Source organism: Drosophila novamexicana, unplaced genomic scaffold (assembly GCF_003285875.2).
Source record: "Drosophila novamexicana strain 15010-1031.04,08,12 unplaced genomic scaffold, DnovRS2.1 tig00000193-arrow-pilon, whole genome shotgun sequence".
In the NCBI taxonomy this organism is placed as follows: Eukaryota; Metazoa; Arthropoda; class Insecta; order Diptera; family Drosophilidae; genus Drosophila; species Drosophila novamexicana.
This window is the reverse complement of record NW_020824787.1, coordinates 5,567,761-5,581,648: the sequence shown is the minus strand read 5'-3', so window position 1 is coordinate 5,581,648 and position 13,888 is coordinate 5,567,761. Positions and strand designations below refer to the sequence as shown.

The 13,888-nt window shown below is 36.1% G+C and overlaps 2 protein-coding genes across 2 annotated transcripts; one reads left to right on the top strand and one right to left on the bottom strand.

Moving 5' to 3' along the window:
• The first annotated feature begins 345 nt into the window (after window positions 1-345).
• On the top strand, window positions 346-6,650 carry LOC115758692. The gene is made up of 9 exons (XM_030699437.1): window positions 346-850; window positions 913-1,078; window positions 1,136-1,303; window positions 4,058-4,150; window positions 4,207-4,330; window positions 4,786-4,917; window positions 5,143-5,286; window positions 5,564-6,033; window positions 6,464-6,650. The coding sequence occupies exons 5-9, from the start codon at window positions 4,310-4,312 to the stop codon at window positions 6,546-6,548; spliced, it is 852 nt and encodes a 283-aa protein (XP_030555297.1). The 5' UTR covers window positions 346-850; window positions 913-1,078; window positions 1,136-1,303; window positions 4,058-4,150; window positions 4,207-4,309; the 3' UTR covers window positions 6,549-6,650.
• Window positions 6,651-6,809: 159 nt separating this feature from the next.
• On the bottom strand, window positions 6,810-8,816 carry LOC115758691. The gene is made up of 2 exons (XM_030699436.1): window positions 8,107-8,816; window positions 6,810-8,042 (listed from the first exon to the last, which is right to left on the bottom strand). Exons 1-2 carry the CDS (start codon window positions 8,705-8,707, stop codon window positions 6,970-6,972), a joined length of 1,674 nt encoding a protein of 557 aa, XP_030555296.1. The 5' UTR covers window positions 8,708-8,816; the 3' UTR covers window positions 6,810-6,969.
• Window positions 8,817-13,888: the final 5,072 nt, after the last annotated feature.

The window sequence follows — 13,888 nt, the reverse complement described above, 5'->3', positions numbered from 1 at the left end:
GTACATGAGGCAAATAATAAACTGTTTGTAATAAAATGATATCCTTAATCTGTGTCCTGTTATGCTTATCTTAAGGACAATTATGACAAACGTAACACACTGTCAAGTAATTAAAATTATCAACTGAAGTTATACACTTTATGAAATCAAAAATGTTTTTTTCACATTTTGTGAAAAATATATAATTTTCTTTTCAAGCGCATATAAAGAAACTGTTTAGGAAAAGCAGATGTTGAATTGAAAAGAAATCATTTGCTTTTATTGCCGAAAAAATCATGATCAAACAAAAAATCGAAATCGAAAGAAAAACTTAGATCAATCGAGTGGGCCATGTAAAAACTGTCATAGCTCATTCGTACTTCATAATGCTCAAAGACAAAAATTGCTTTCTAATTTAATATTTGTAGAGAAACAGTCATAATTAATATTATTTCCAAATTTTTCAAAATGACTCTTAATATCGATGAACAGACAGTTGTTCAGTATTTACGTGATACCCTGGCGCCAGTTCCATTTGACGATCTGGTGACAGAGTTTAGCGGTGCGCAACCCGATGAAGCAATTCGCAAGCAAACCAAAGCTCAGCTGCAAAGAGTCCTTATTAAATCGATTAACTTTGGGTTAATAATGCATTGCAACAATCACTTTTACTCGGCAACGCATGCCGAAGATCTCCAAGAAATGCTTGAAAATGAATCAGACAGTGATGGGTCGTCCGATCATAGCATAATTTCCTTTTCAAGTTGCGAGTCTTTCACCAACAAGCCTTTAACAGTTGAAGATATGGACGAAGTGGAGACCGACGAAAAAAGCTCAACTAGCAGCGTAGAACTAGAAAATCAGGTGAAAGGTAAGTTTTTCGGTCACACAAAACATTTTAAATATTTAAAAATAACAAAAAAACATCCCTAGCTCATCAATAAATTGAACTCTTTTTTTTAACGATTGTTCGTGCTAAATCTGAGGCAACGGAGCTGATCCTGAAAATATGTATATAAATTGGCATAAAGTTATGTAAAAAATTTTTTATCTAGTTTTCAATGAAAATGTCTGGAAAATTACAACGCAAAAGTTAACCGTAAAAATGTGTATTATTTTTACTAACAACCATGTAACCATTTTTCCTGTTTTTCAGATAAAAAGCAAATAGACAACATGTGTGGCAATATGTGTTTGATTTTATCCAGGCGACAACCACCCTAAAGTAAGCAAGGCGGTATTGGTTGAGAATAAGCTGTCAAAATTTTGGAACGAGTTCTTCAGCTTAGGAAATAAATACAAAATAACTTTCAATGTCTTCGAGGTAAAACCATTATAATTTTCAAACATGTTCTTCAGCTTAAAGGGTAGAATGCAAACCACTGTTTAAATGTCCTTGAATTGGACGTCTTCCTATAATTCTGTCGGTACAGCCAGTATATTCTATTTTATATATTGGCTGGTAAGCCGTCACAATTATTGAACGAGTTGTTCAGCTTGAAGAGTAAAATAAAAATAACTGTATCGTTGCCTTTGCGCTGGACTAAGTCTCTCCTATTGGTTGAGTTCTTCAGCTTAGGAGATAATTTAAAAACCTCTTTCAATTTGGGTAGCAATTTCCAGTTTTTCAAACGAGCTCTTCTATTCTAAATTATTCTATTTTGAATGTTTCGATACGATTTTATGTTATTGACGACATTATTTGAGAAGGACAATGGACTAAAATCGCTGGCATAGCTTTAATGATAAATATAAATATTTCTTTCACCTTCGTGTATTTTCTTAAAGATTGGGAATTTATTAGGCGATATGTACGTTGACATTGCCACACGTCAAGCTACTTATGTTTTGTCAGTCACGCACCTTCATAAAAAATGAAATTAAAATGTTTTATCCAGTTTTTAAGTGTAAAGAGTTGCCAGAGTACAGCGTAACCTTTTTTATTATGAATTATTAAAGGCTATTAAATGTTGCAAGCTTAAATTATTTTGTGTTCATTTATTCAAATACCCCTTTCGCGGCTCCTGATTGTAACCTGCAATTTATTAGGAAACTTCTAAAAATCCCAGCTAAAATTAAATTCTTTAAACAAAAGTTAGTTTTAATGCAAATCTATGAATAATATAAAACTTGTGTATGTATATAAGGTTTTGTGTAGATTTCTATCGCAATAAATTCACACTAATGAAGGGACTCAAATGCCATAACGTGTAGGACGTGGCGTATGAGTAATGTGGAATGGTTGTACGCCCTGTTGATTTGATGACGAGTCATTGAATCATAATAAATGGTGCACATTTTCACAGTCTATTTATTTTTTGCAGCGTACGTAACTCGTGGACGTGGTGATAACATTACGAGGCATGGTCCTCGATTCGTACGGTCTGTCACCTGTTTGGGTTGTCCGTGCGTTAATCAAACACACAGCAATTCATTTGTAACCCAGACACAGTCGTGCAGCACACACATGACCGCATCACGAGCGGCCACCAGAACGTGACATATGACAATGTACTTTTATGCCAGTAAGATATCAACCATAGCCTGCGGCACGCGTTGCAAGCAAACCGTGCTGCAAAAGTCGCGCGTTCAACGGGATCGCGATAAACATATACATATATCGGCAGTTCAGTAGATTCCATCAGCAAAGCTCAGATAGCGAGACAGGTACTGACGAAGCCAGCTGCAAGTGAAAAACAATCTCAACGTGCAGATGTTAACATTTTTTTGCTGGATGCCAGCGACTTGAATGCAAAAGAATCACCCTTAAGCCTGGAGGTGGGATTTGAGCAAGAAAACGAGGGCATGGGACTTAGGCGTTGGTACATTTCTCATAGTTGAATGGACGCGATTTGGAATTGGGTATTCAGCAGTTTGGTGTGCGACTATAATAGATTCAAATATTTAAAACACATTAATGCATTTGGTGAATTTAACAGCTTAGCACCGCAAAATCCACAACAACGGGCGCTGGCGTTGATATATTTCAATATGATGTGTCCAACAATCCGCTTAGGCACCAGCAATGTGATATCAGTTCTGAGGCAATTATACATATTTTTTGTTTTTTTTTTGCAATTTAAATAGTTTGTTTTGAGATAAAAAAAAAGGAACCCCTGGCTTGTAGAGTTTGGTCTGTTGACCAATAAATTAACTCGGTGAAATCCAAAATCGTTAAATATGTCTAAAAATCATATTTAGACAGTGTTTTCACACGTATCAGCATTTTTCAGCGAAAATTGTTTTTCGTAAGGATATCTCACGATTTCCGAGCAATTCATCATTCAATTATAATTTCAAGTAGTTTGTGGTAAATATCTGTCCAAAACAACTGTCTTATATTCATTGTAAAGAGATACGTTACTTATTTTGTTTTATATTTGCTTTTAAGCATTCATTGTATTTGCCATTTTTTTATTTTATTTAGGTACACCGCCTATCTGTTTTCAGACCTCTGTTTTGGGCACAAGCGGCATTATGTGTATGAATGGTAGAATAGATTCTGGACCGCTGGACGCATTTACTGAGGCGCTCATACCAAAGCATGTCAATGATTTAAATAAGGCAATCAATTGCAAATATCAGAGCTACCTATCGAATGAACTTTGCACATTGTTTAATCAAATAAATAAACGAACATATGCATGCATTAAATGAAGATTATAAATTCATGATATAGAGAGCACGGTGCATTTTTAATGGAACCAAAGGGCTTACATTGGTTGCATTGTAAAAATTGTACACATAATTGAAATAAACAATTCATGCGCTTTAGTAAACAAATTATTTAGTTCCATGTACCCGAAAATTCACCGATTCATCCTTCCCAAAAAGTTTGATATAATAGCTCTGTGTACATACAAATGACAAAACAAAAATGAAATAGAATGGAATCTGAAGACAACATATTCTATTGCTACTTTAACATTCAATAAAACTATTTTTGCTGAATAATTATGTTTTAAAGTGTCTTTTATTTTGCATATGCATTTTATAGCTTAGGAATATACTTGCTTGAAAGTATATATCTTTATATATCTACACAAATATCAAACGAAATTTTTTAAACTTTTTAAAGTAGGTGTCCATAGTCTCCCAAGTACTAAGTGCCTTACTTTACCGACTGACAGAGTTGGAGCAACATGAGGCCGATATGCGATATATGATCATGGTGAGCTCTACACAATACCTTATCTAATCAGACTTTACCATTTATCTTATTGCCAGCCTAAACTGCCCAACAGCCACTCAATATGCACAAGTATTGTGTCGGCTGATAAAGAAATTGGCCAAGAACGTCGGACGAGAGGAATTTCTGCAGTGTAGCAGCATGGTGCTCTTTGATGAGCAGGTAACTCCTTGGTTATATTTAAAATCAAGCGAATATAAGTTGTATTAAGTTTTATAAAATACACTTGGATAATTATTTAATTATTTGTTTATTACCAATGCTGGTAGCTTTATCTTAAATTAAATAATATTAGCTTAAATAACTATTACTAAATAAAAAAACAATAAAACTTAAAAAATGTAAATTAATTATTATAGTTTTAATCAAAGCACTATTGCCAGAAAAGCATCGACGCAGTGGTGATGTATGTTCTGAAGCAATAAGAAAATTCTTTTTATTGTTCTATTGAGACAGCATTAAAACCAAGTGACTGTTTTTTGTTTACATCTTAAATATATATTATTTATGTCATAGATTACTTGACACAACTTATGAACATTAATGACCAAAAGCTGCAATTACACTTCTGGCCACCTGTCACATTCCACATAAACAACAATTTGTTTCTGCTACAGAAGAAATGCGACCAACCTTCCTCACCGGGCGGATCACAGGGTGCACAGAATCCAAAGAAGTCATGTAACCTGGAATCATATCTGGTCTGGTCGGCACGTCTGCGTGAGTTTGTTTGCAATGAGATACTGCAGGTGAGCTTATAGCCAAAGCTATAAGCCAAGCGTGCGCAACCAAGATAAACAAAGCGAAAGAATTCCCAGAATTTGCGGCTTGCATTAAAATGACCATATATAGTAAATAAGATAAATTAGGTCCCAGAGCTTATATGACAACGCTCTCAGCGCCATTTGCTTAGTTGGTGAGGCGAGCAGTTTCATAAAAACTTAGCCAAGTATTTTCTATATATTTTTTGACAGTTCAGAGGAATTGAAGAGCGCAGTGGGACAGTGGAACTTTGGAGAGGAGTGGCTCATAGTTGTCTGTTTGTTGGCAACTATCATAGCGCGACGGGAACTTTGGAGTCCCTAAGATCACCAGCAATAGCCAGGCTTAAGATTACGGTGAGTGTTTTAAAACAAACGTTATTTATTTATTTTTTATTATTAATATTTACTTTAAAGAAATACCAGCTTATTAACTTTGATAATTTCATTGTAATAATTGGACAGAACAAACACGAAAGGATCCATGTGCACCTTTAGTCTTGAAAACCAAAAATAATACTTAAATTTTTTATATATATATAATTTGTGGGTTAATTAAATTTTCTTCTTAAGGTTTAAAATATTTCTTTATAAATAATTAAATACCATAAAAATTATGCTCATTTAATTACAGTGGAACAAATTACAAGTGACAAGCCGGCAATTAGATTGCATGCAGCGACATGCCGAAGGACCTTCACACTTTTGGCCAAAGCAGGCAAGCGGATTGAATGAGCAACAAACACAAAGTCAAAAGGTGGACATGCAGGCACAAGTTTCGAAAACGAGTGAGGCATACATATCATTAGCAGCTCGAAACTTTGCTGATGATGTAACGAAAACATCCTCTTCATGTGTGACACAAGTCGATTTGGACGAGACCCTGACGGCTTGTGCCAGTGGAATCCCACACAGTTCTAATATGAATGAAACGGTCAATTTAATGAAGGAGCAACCGCTAGTGGTAAATGTGAGTGGCAGCAGCAATGAAATCTCAACTACAACAACAACCGATAGTGGAAAGCCAAATGATTGGGTTCTTATTCCAGTGTTTGCGGATATTATGATACTGGCACTGGCCGAACGTGTAAACTGTTTGCAGCGGTAAGTTTCTTCTTTCAGTTCACTTTGGTTACTGCCCATATGGCGTATGCGTAATATTCCTCATAGTTTTTAACGAATGTAAACCAAAGACTCTCGCCTTTTACAAAGGATTGCGTTGATTGAATTGTCCACAGCCGAGTACTTCACTTTGCAACTTGTCAATTTATATATTACATTTAATCTCATGTTAACGAATTGTATATTAATGTACTTAAATACTGATATTTTTTTGATTTTTCTGATTTTAATAGAGCAAATATTTATTGGGTGTGATATAGATATTGATGAGCACTCAACTGTTTGAAAAGCGGAAATACAAAAACGTATTTTAATATTAAAAAATCAAAAATTATATAATGTCAATATTTTGAGCATTTGTTTATAACATGAGCAATCACCAATTCACTCTGGTCTTGTTTCTTACTTTTAGCTTACCAAATGGCCATATCAATATAAACGCCTTAAATCGGATGGGGGATCGTAGGAGCCTTTACAAATTACATGCATTCGATTAAATCTGAGTAGGCGTTGTCTAGCGGCGAGTGCACGCACTTCTGCTCCCAAATGCAGCTATCGACCAAACTCAGTGAAACGGGTAAGAGAAATTATATTTGCGAGGGCGTACGATTTGTATACGCGATACAAGCAGTGGGGATCTGAAACTAGGATATATGTATACCATCCTTTTGTCTAGTTAATCACGTTGACATTGAAGACTATAACTCCCAACTCTAGGAATGTAAGAATTGTCGTAAAGTAAGTTCGATATAACCCCATGCAAGCCCATTTAAATCCGGCTTTTATTCTTTATTCTAGTTTTAACGCTATTTATGTTATTGTAGCGTATAATGCATCGCTGTTAGAATAAACCTTAGAATAAACCTTATTGCCTAGCTATCTTAGCAGCCGACTTGCACGTAGTTCAAGTGACTTGAATTAGAATTTGTAGACAGGTGAGCACACGAATCTTGCCCGTAATTTGCGATTGCCAAAGGATTTAAAGTCATCGCAGCAATTGTAGGTGTTCCAATGCTTGTACGGCACAATGCTAAGTTTGTCAATGTAGCTATGCGCGTCACTCTGCAGGCGATTTAGGAAAAGCTTGAATGTGCCGTAGGTGAGTTGTCTGAATCGCGGGCAACTAATATCGTGGTGATGTGGCACCCCCTGACAGTAGGCCCAAAACCGTTCGACGTCTTTAATCTGGCTATACTTGCCCACAATAACATTATCGTTGCAGTCCTGATTCTCCTTGAAGGCACAAGCCGCCTCCCCAAATAGACAGGCTTGCCACAACAAAGCTTTCACTATATTGTTTGAGCCCACTTTGCGGATCTGTTCGTTTTCTGGCTGATAGGCAATAGAGCGTTGCAGCCAGGGCGACAGCATGCGAAAGCGCAACGTGGCCATAACTTGAACAAGATACTGCTCTCGGTTCTGCCAGTCATGCTCGAGCCAGCGGATGGCGGCAAAGAATATTTCGTCTTCGCTGTTGACGCATATCATATCCATTTTGAGCAAATATATCACCTCGTTGGCACTAAGATTGAGAAACTCGAAAGAGCTGACTAGTGGCAGGAAGCACTTGCGTATGCGGGCTAAAAATATGGACATCAAATCGCCGCATTGAAGTTGACGTGACGGCAAATACGCATGGAATGCCTCTGCCTCCCAAATGCCCATCTTGCCAGGAATCGAAAATGCATACCAGTACTGCTCCAGCAGGTAGCGCACATCCAGGAATTTGGCCATCATATACATGAGCAGAAAGTTACTGCCCAGTGCCAGCTCATTGTGGTCCTTAATGATCCAATTGTACAGCCTCACCATCAGATTTATTGAGACCTTGTGGCTGGGAAGCTCAAGAAAGCAATTGCTGTAGTCGTGAAAAGCTTTCATGTAATGGCAGAATAGATACCGATCAACATGCATAAACTCGCTTCCGACTTTCAATTCCAAATTGTCGAACCAAAAGTTGCGGATGGCAATCATGAGTAGCTCTGTGGGTTCTATTAGTCGGCATTATGTCGGTGTAGGAATGAGGATATCCGCCTTATTATCTGAATAGCTTACCTAAGCGCCGGCCCTCTACGCTGGACATGTGTTTGGCTATGGAAATCTTGGAGCTAAATTTCACTGGCTGCCAGATTGTCTCAAAGTCATGCACCGTAATGTTTTGCATCATCCCAATAGCTTGTGCCAGTTCCACCGTCGCCTGTTGATATGGCACCAGCTCCCGGGTCTTGGCGTGCATTTGCGCAGCTTTGGAATGCAGCTTCGACCAGTTGAGAAATGGATTGCTTGGAAAGTACTTATTATGCAAGCCCATCAGTGGTTCATGTGGTTCTTTCGCTGTTTGATCCTCCTGTGTTGCCTCACTACTACTTGGCAGTAGCAGCAAATACGGTTTCTTTGAAGGGGATGTTTTTCTATTTATATTATTTCTGCTGTCTCTCCTTATGCTCTGGTTCCAGAACGCTTGATCCGGGGCTGCCCCATTTTCGATGAACTGCTTATGCATCCAGTGCGGCAAAAATAATGTATCGTAGTCGTGCGAAGAATTCATCAGCCTCGCATCCTCGCATTGACGAACTTCTGACATGATGCGCGGAAAACTGACATGCAGCTCTTGTTTCCGTGGCATGGTGAAGGACGGCTTATTTTTTTGAGCCATTTTAGGAATCTGTGCGTTTAATATTTAAGTCACAACGTATTTATTTGTGCTTTTCAAGCAGTTCTTAGTCTCAGTTGCACCAATTAAGCGTTATGGGATTATAAGAAATTTATTTCAAAGCCATCTCAACTCTGAATATAACAAATTCTATAATATGAGAAGGAAATAAAATTTGCCTGTTTGTCTGGGCTGAAGAGCCCAGGAAATTACAAGCCGAGGGTAATTTATCTTGCGAGTCTGTTTATCAAGTAAACAAAAAGAAGTCGTGAATTTAAAAAACAGTTTTCGTTTTATATCTCATATTTTAAACTTTGTCTCAATCTGTATACATTTTTGTTGCTCATCGAAAGACTTACAGAACTTTAAGTTAATGTATCCTTAAGTCCCTCAACCAATTATTTGGCAAAGCAAAATATAAATTTAAACATAATTCCGACAGCTCACAAATGCCACAGGGCTAACAGAGCAAGGAAATTCTCAAGCAGGCTAAGATAAAGGAACCACAAGTTTAATGTGCATATAGATATGTACATGTGGGTATGTCTTTTGCTCATTAAGCACACGCGCAGCTTTAGGGCAATCTTAGCAATAATTGGGAAGCCAGCAAACGGATGAGCCACTCATTAGTTAAGGATTTTGATAGCGTGTCCTTATTCTCTGAAGTGGCTGTGGCCAACGAAATTGGGCATTGGACATTCGAGTCTAGCTTTTAACAGCCCAATGCCTTTCATGCTAGTGTGTGCAAGGTTTGAAGAACAGGTTGTACCTAGTTGTGTACTGATTTTATAGCTGTCAACAATGTCTAGACACGCCGGCTGACAGTCGAGACAGTTGGGCTAGATAGATAAAGCAACTGAAATTGGTGGCCAGTTGAAACCACAGCCGCCTATCACGACTCAAGCTTACCAAACAATGTATTGTTATATTTTCTGGTTGTCTGAAGGAGAAGATAAATAGCATTGACTGTACTTACCTATGACCTGTCTCGGCTGTCGGTTTTCAGTTTGAAATATGATACTAAAATAACATCAATGTACATTTAATTGTGATTGTCCGTCAATTGTTCAGGTTCAGACATTTAGAAACAAAGCAAAGAAAATATACAAACATAAAATCAAATAAGAGTTATGTTAAAATCGTAAAAGTAAGGGTTCATACACAGATAAGGTATAAGAATTAGATATTATAAAACATATTCAATATAAAGATAAATACATACATATATTTTCTTTTCTATTAACAGAATTAATGCTGGCTTCTTTTGCATGCGAGGACTCCAACAAGGCTAAAAAGTTTATGTACGATTTGAGTTAAATAAAATTATTGAATAACTGTTTTTTCTATAGAGTTGCAGCGTGGTCCTTATCCTTGACATGTCTAGCAATTTAAATGGTTATCTTCGAATTTTCAGGTTGATTTATTGTTTTAAGCTTGGGGCTTAAATTAAACCTAATGTGAAGTATTACCTCTATATTCAATCTTGCGCGTTTCGAGTTTGCAAGATCAAAGGTCCTTGGCTAAATTGAAGAAGTCTTCTTTTTATCTGTTACCAAAATTTGCTATTTTTTTATTTAATGCAAAGCTCTGAGCTACCTTACATTCTATAATCCAAAAAAAAAAACAATAACTCTTTTTCACTTGTACTATAATGAACAGTTAAGACCAGCTACTGCCTGATGTCAAGAGTTTGGCGAAGCTGGAAAATTTTCTTCGCTGGCAATATTTTTAGACCAAAGCAAAAGAGCCAAAAGCATTTTGCTGCGGAACCAAATGTGTTGAAAATGCAGATGGATGCAACGTGCCAAGGACTTGGCTGACTTTTTGTATGTACAGGACTGCGGTCTCAGTAAGTGTACGAAATGACATCCTCGAGGCAGAGAATTATGTTGCAAGCGGCAAATATTTATGCAGCCTAATGTGTTTCATCTAATGGACTCTATATATTTAGAGAGGCGTGTGTTAATGTCGGCCCAGTTGGCTCGCTAAAGACACAGAATTCCAATCAATATTTTTTTTAATTTTAAGCTAGTTATTCCAGCAAATGTTTTTGCATAACGCGAAAAGTCATATTATTACATATATCGTAATCAATTCATTCGTACTTTTTAAAATCCATTGAAATACAATTAAGAACACAAAACTACCAGGAGAAAACTGAAAATTTAAAATTAGGTTAACCTTCTGTTGAAGCTGAAAGAGAAGCATATAAATATTTCAATCATGTGCAGACAATGAATTCAACTAGAATATTGAACAAATAATTGTTTCCCTCCTGTAGTTGTTGTGTTATTTTTTTGGTCACATTTCTGCATAATAGTTCAGACCAGTAGCTGGCAGCTTTCAAAGTTTCATTGCATTGCAAATTGCAATTGCAATCATAAACTGACATTTGATTTTAATGTCAAATAAACTACTGTTTTAACTACTGTTGATTGTTGAAATATTTGCATTTCGCAGAATCGTAAAAGTTTCACAAATTTGCAATTTAATATTCTGTAGTTACAAAATGTATTTCGATTTATATTTATTTTACTAGCGGGCTTACTCCGGCTATTCCCGTAGAACGTATATAAAATTCTTATAAAGATCTTTCAAAATGAATTCGACACCGATCGGACGGTAAACAAACAAATTTTTACACAACCGTTCTCTGCCAATTTACCACTTTTGCGTGTTTATTAAGTTCTTTTATATCGCTTTGAAAATAAATTAAATGCAAATCAAACTTAAAACTTAGCCCTAAGATCCTTGATTCGCATTGTCCACCGAGAAAGGATTCTGCGAAGAGTGTGAAACACGTCTTAAATAATTTTTCGTATAGATCTTTGGAAATAATTTATAGCACGAAATTTTTGCCCCCCATTTCCACCAAGGAGGAATGCATTTTTCGAAATGTTTGATATAATGGCTAAAAAAATGTTAGATTGATTTTCAGAATATCACGGGTTAAAGTGTGTGTACCGACGTGAACTATAATTCAACAAAAATCAATTTCCCATTCCGTTGATGCAACCTGGCCAAATATACGTAAGGTCGTATATCATTTTTATGTATCTTCAGTAACCGTGAAATGTTTATTTAATTGCGACCTAAAAAAATGAAATACTAAAAATGTGCCAGAAAAATAAATCAATTTTTAGCCAAAGGCTATAGGCAAACAAAACAAGGTAAAATGATTTATTTCAATCGCAGACCCTATGTTTTGTTACTGCAACTTTGACTGCATGATATATACGGCAGGAAAATCCATAATATGTATATTTCGATAGGAACGCAGCTCCACGGCTGCAGCTATGCTGAATAGGAGTAAAAGTAAAAAACATGTTATCAAATATCTCCCAGAGTACGTGTAAAATACTGAAAATTGTGTAGGCCTTTACTCATAGTGGATACACAAATTTTATAAATAAGTTTCAAAAATGTATATAACTTTTTGTCTAGAAGTAATGATCGGATTCTGATGGTCTTAATACATATCGTCTATAACAGACACAGTCATAAAACGAATTTTCATTAATATAACCTTAAAGCTTAGCTCAGTTTACCAGTAAAGCCAATCTAATCTTCGGGCTGGCGGCTGTAAATAATAAAAAGATATATAATTACCACCTATTCTGACCGTAGTACCTAAGCTCAACTAGCGAACCATCGAAATAATTTGCTCTATTCTGTTCCTGTCTGTGCATAATTCGTGTGCCAAACTTTGTCCTGCCAGTTGTTTCAGCTTGCAATGGCTTTTACAGCTGCGGTCCTGAGAGGACCCCGGCCATACATTTTCAGATTTGCATGCTAATGAATAGCGCAAGTCCAGAGCGTGCTGAGTAAACTTTTTATATTATTCGTGTGTTTTCTCGAGTATTTTGCATCAACAATAAGATCAGAACGGGACAAATCCACAAGGTACGTGAATTGCTTGCTTTACAAACTATAATGTTTCTTTCGATGTGCCTTTTGTAGTAGCATTACATACAAATAAAAAGCTGATTAGAAATTAAAATAAATTTTAAGTTCTTTGATTTCTATTTATGCTTTAAGCCATTGCCAATATTTATTTTTGTATTAAATCAGTCCTACACTTATTAGGGGAATCCAGATATTTAATTGTGTAATTAAGGATGCGAGTTAATTATGAAGCTTAATGCTTGAACCCATTGAATATATTATATTTTCTTTGAAGCCAAAATTAGTAGCTTGACTTGGTATAAAAGCTTATTATGTGCAAGGTATATAGATATATTTTAAAGGTCTTAAAAGTTTTTCTAATTTCAGCAAAAACTTGTTCGCTGGTTCGTCTCTTATGCCTTAAGCACTGATAGAGTAAAGGCGACAACTACGTTAATTTACTTCAATCACGTAGACATTTAGCATAAATCAACTCTGACTTTGCCACTCAGTCGCTCCTTGGCTTAACTTTGTTTAGCTTTTGTAAATACTTGAAAGACATAAATAAAGTTAAGGAAGTGCGCTTGTGGCCGGCTGTCATTTGAAAGGTGAGCCCATGCAAACTTATTAACATTATTTCGTATTTTTAATATATTTGGTATTATTTTTATAGTATTCGAACTAAGTATAAAAGCTTACCTGATTCAATAGCCAGACTGGACAACTGCATATTGAAATATAAATTAAATAACTTGACGAGATTCTAATTATTTGAGCAATGCGAATTCATTTTAATTATTCCGACCTTTTTTGACAAGCATTTGGCATAGAAAAAAATTGAGTAGAGTATCTACGCTCGATTTGCCTCTTATTTAATTTAATCCTTTGTGAATAGCATTCAACGAACGCAGCGAAAGAAAAATCTCAAAAATGGATCAAGGAAATCTAAATAAAAAGCTGCGCTTAATTAGCGGAAAATCGGATTGCGAGCCAACGAGTCAAATCAAATGATTGATTAATCATTGTTCATTTGAGCAGCTGTGTCTAGCATTGAAGAACATTTTAATTAAAAACCGATATAAGAAATCGGCCACTCAGCTGAGTCGTGTTTCTTTGCGGCTTTGAGAAATGAATATGCATATCTTGGATTCTTTTTTGAGAGGCAGCTGGCAGATTGTAATGAAATAATAACAAAAATGGAAACTATTCATATGGAAATCAAACTTGACAACTGATGTTCGATTGGTTGTGAGTTTGTAATATTACCGAAACAACTTTCAAAGCTACGTATGACGAGCT

What these genes read in the sequence shown, in the direction of transcription:
- LOC115758692 (XM_030699437.1), top strand. Translation starts at nt 4,310, where the DNA reads ATGGTGCTCTTTGATGAGCAG. An exon ending in TTTGCAATGAGATACTGCAG is followed by an intron (nt 4,918 to 5,142) that starts GTGAGCTTATAG and finishes ATTTTTTGACAG; the next exon opens with TTCAGAGGAATTGAAGAGCG. An exon ending in TAGCCAGGCTTAAGATTACG is followed by an intron (nt 5,287 to 5,563) that starts GTGAGTGTTTTA and finishes ATTTAATTACAG; the next exon opens with TGGAACAAATTACAAGTGAC.
- LOC115758691 (XM_030699436.1), bottom strand. Translation starts at nt 8,707, where the DNA reads ATGGCTCAAAAAAATAAGCCGTCCTTCACCATGCCACGGAAACAAGAG. An exon ending in CGTAGAGGGCCGGCGCTTAG is followed by an intron (nt 8,043 to 8,106) that starts GTAAGCTATTCA and finishes GCCGACTAATAG; the next exon opens with AACCCACAGAGCTACTCATG.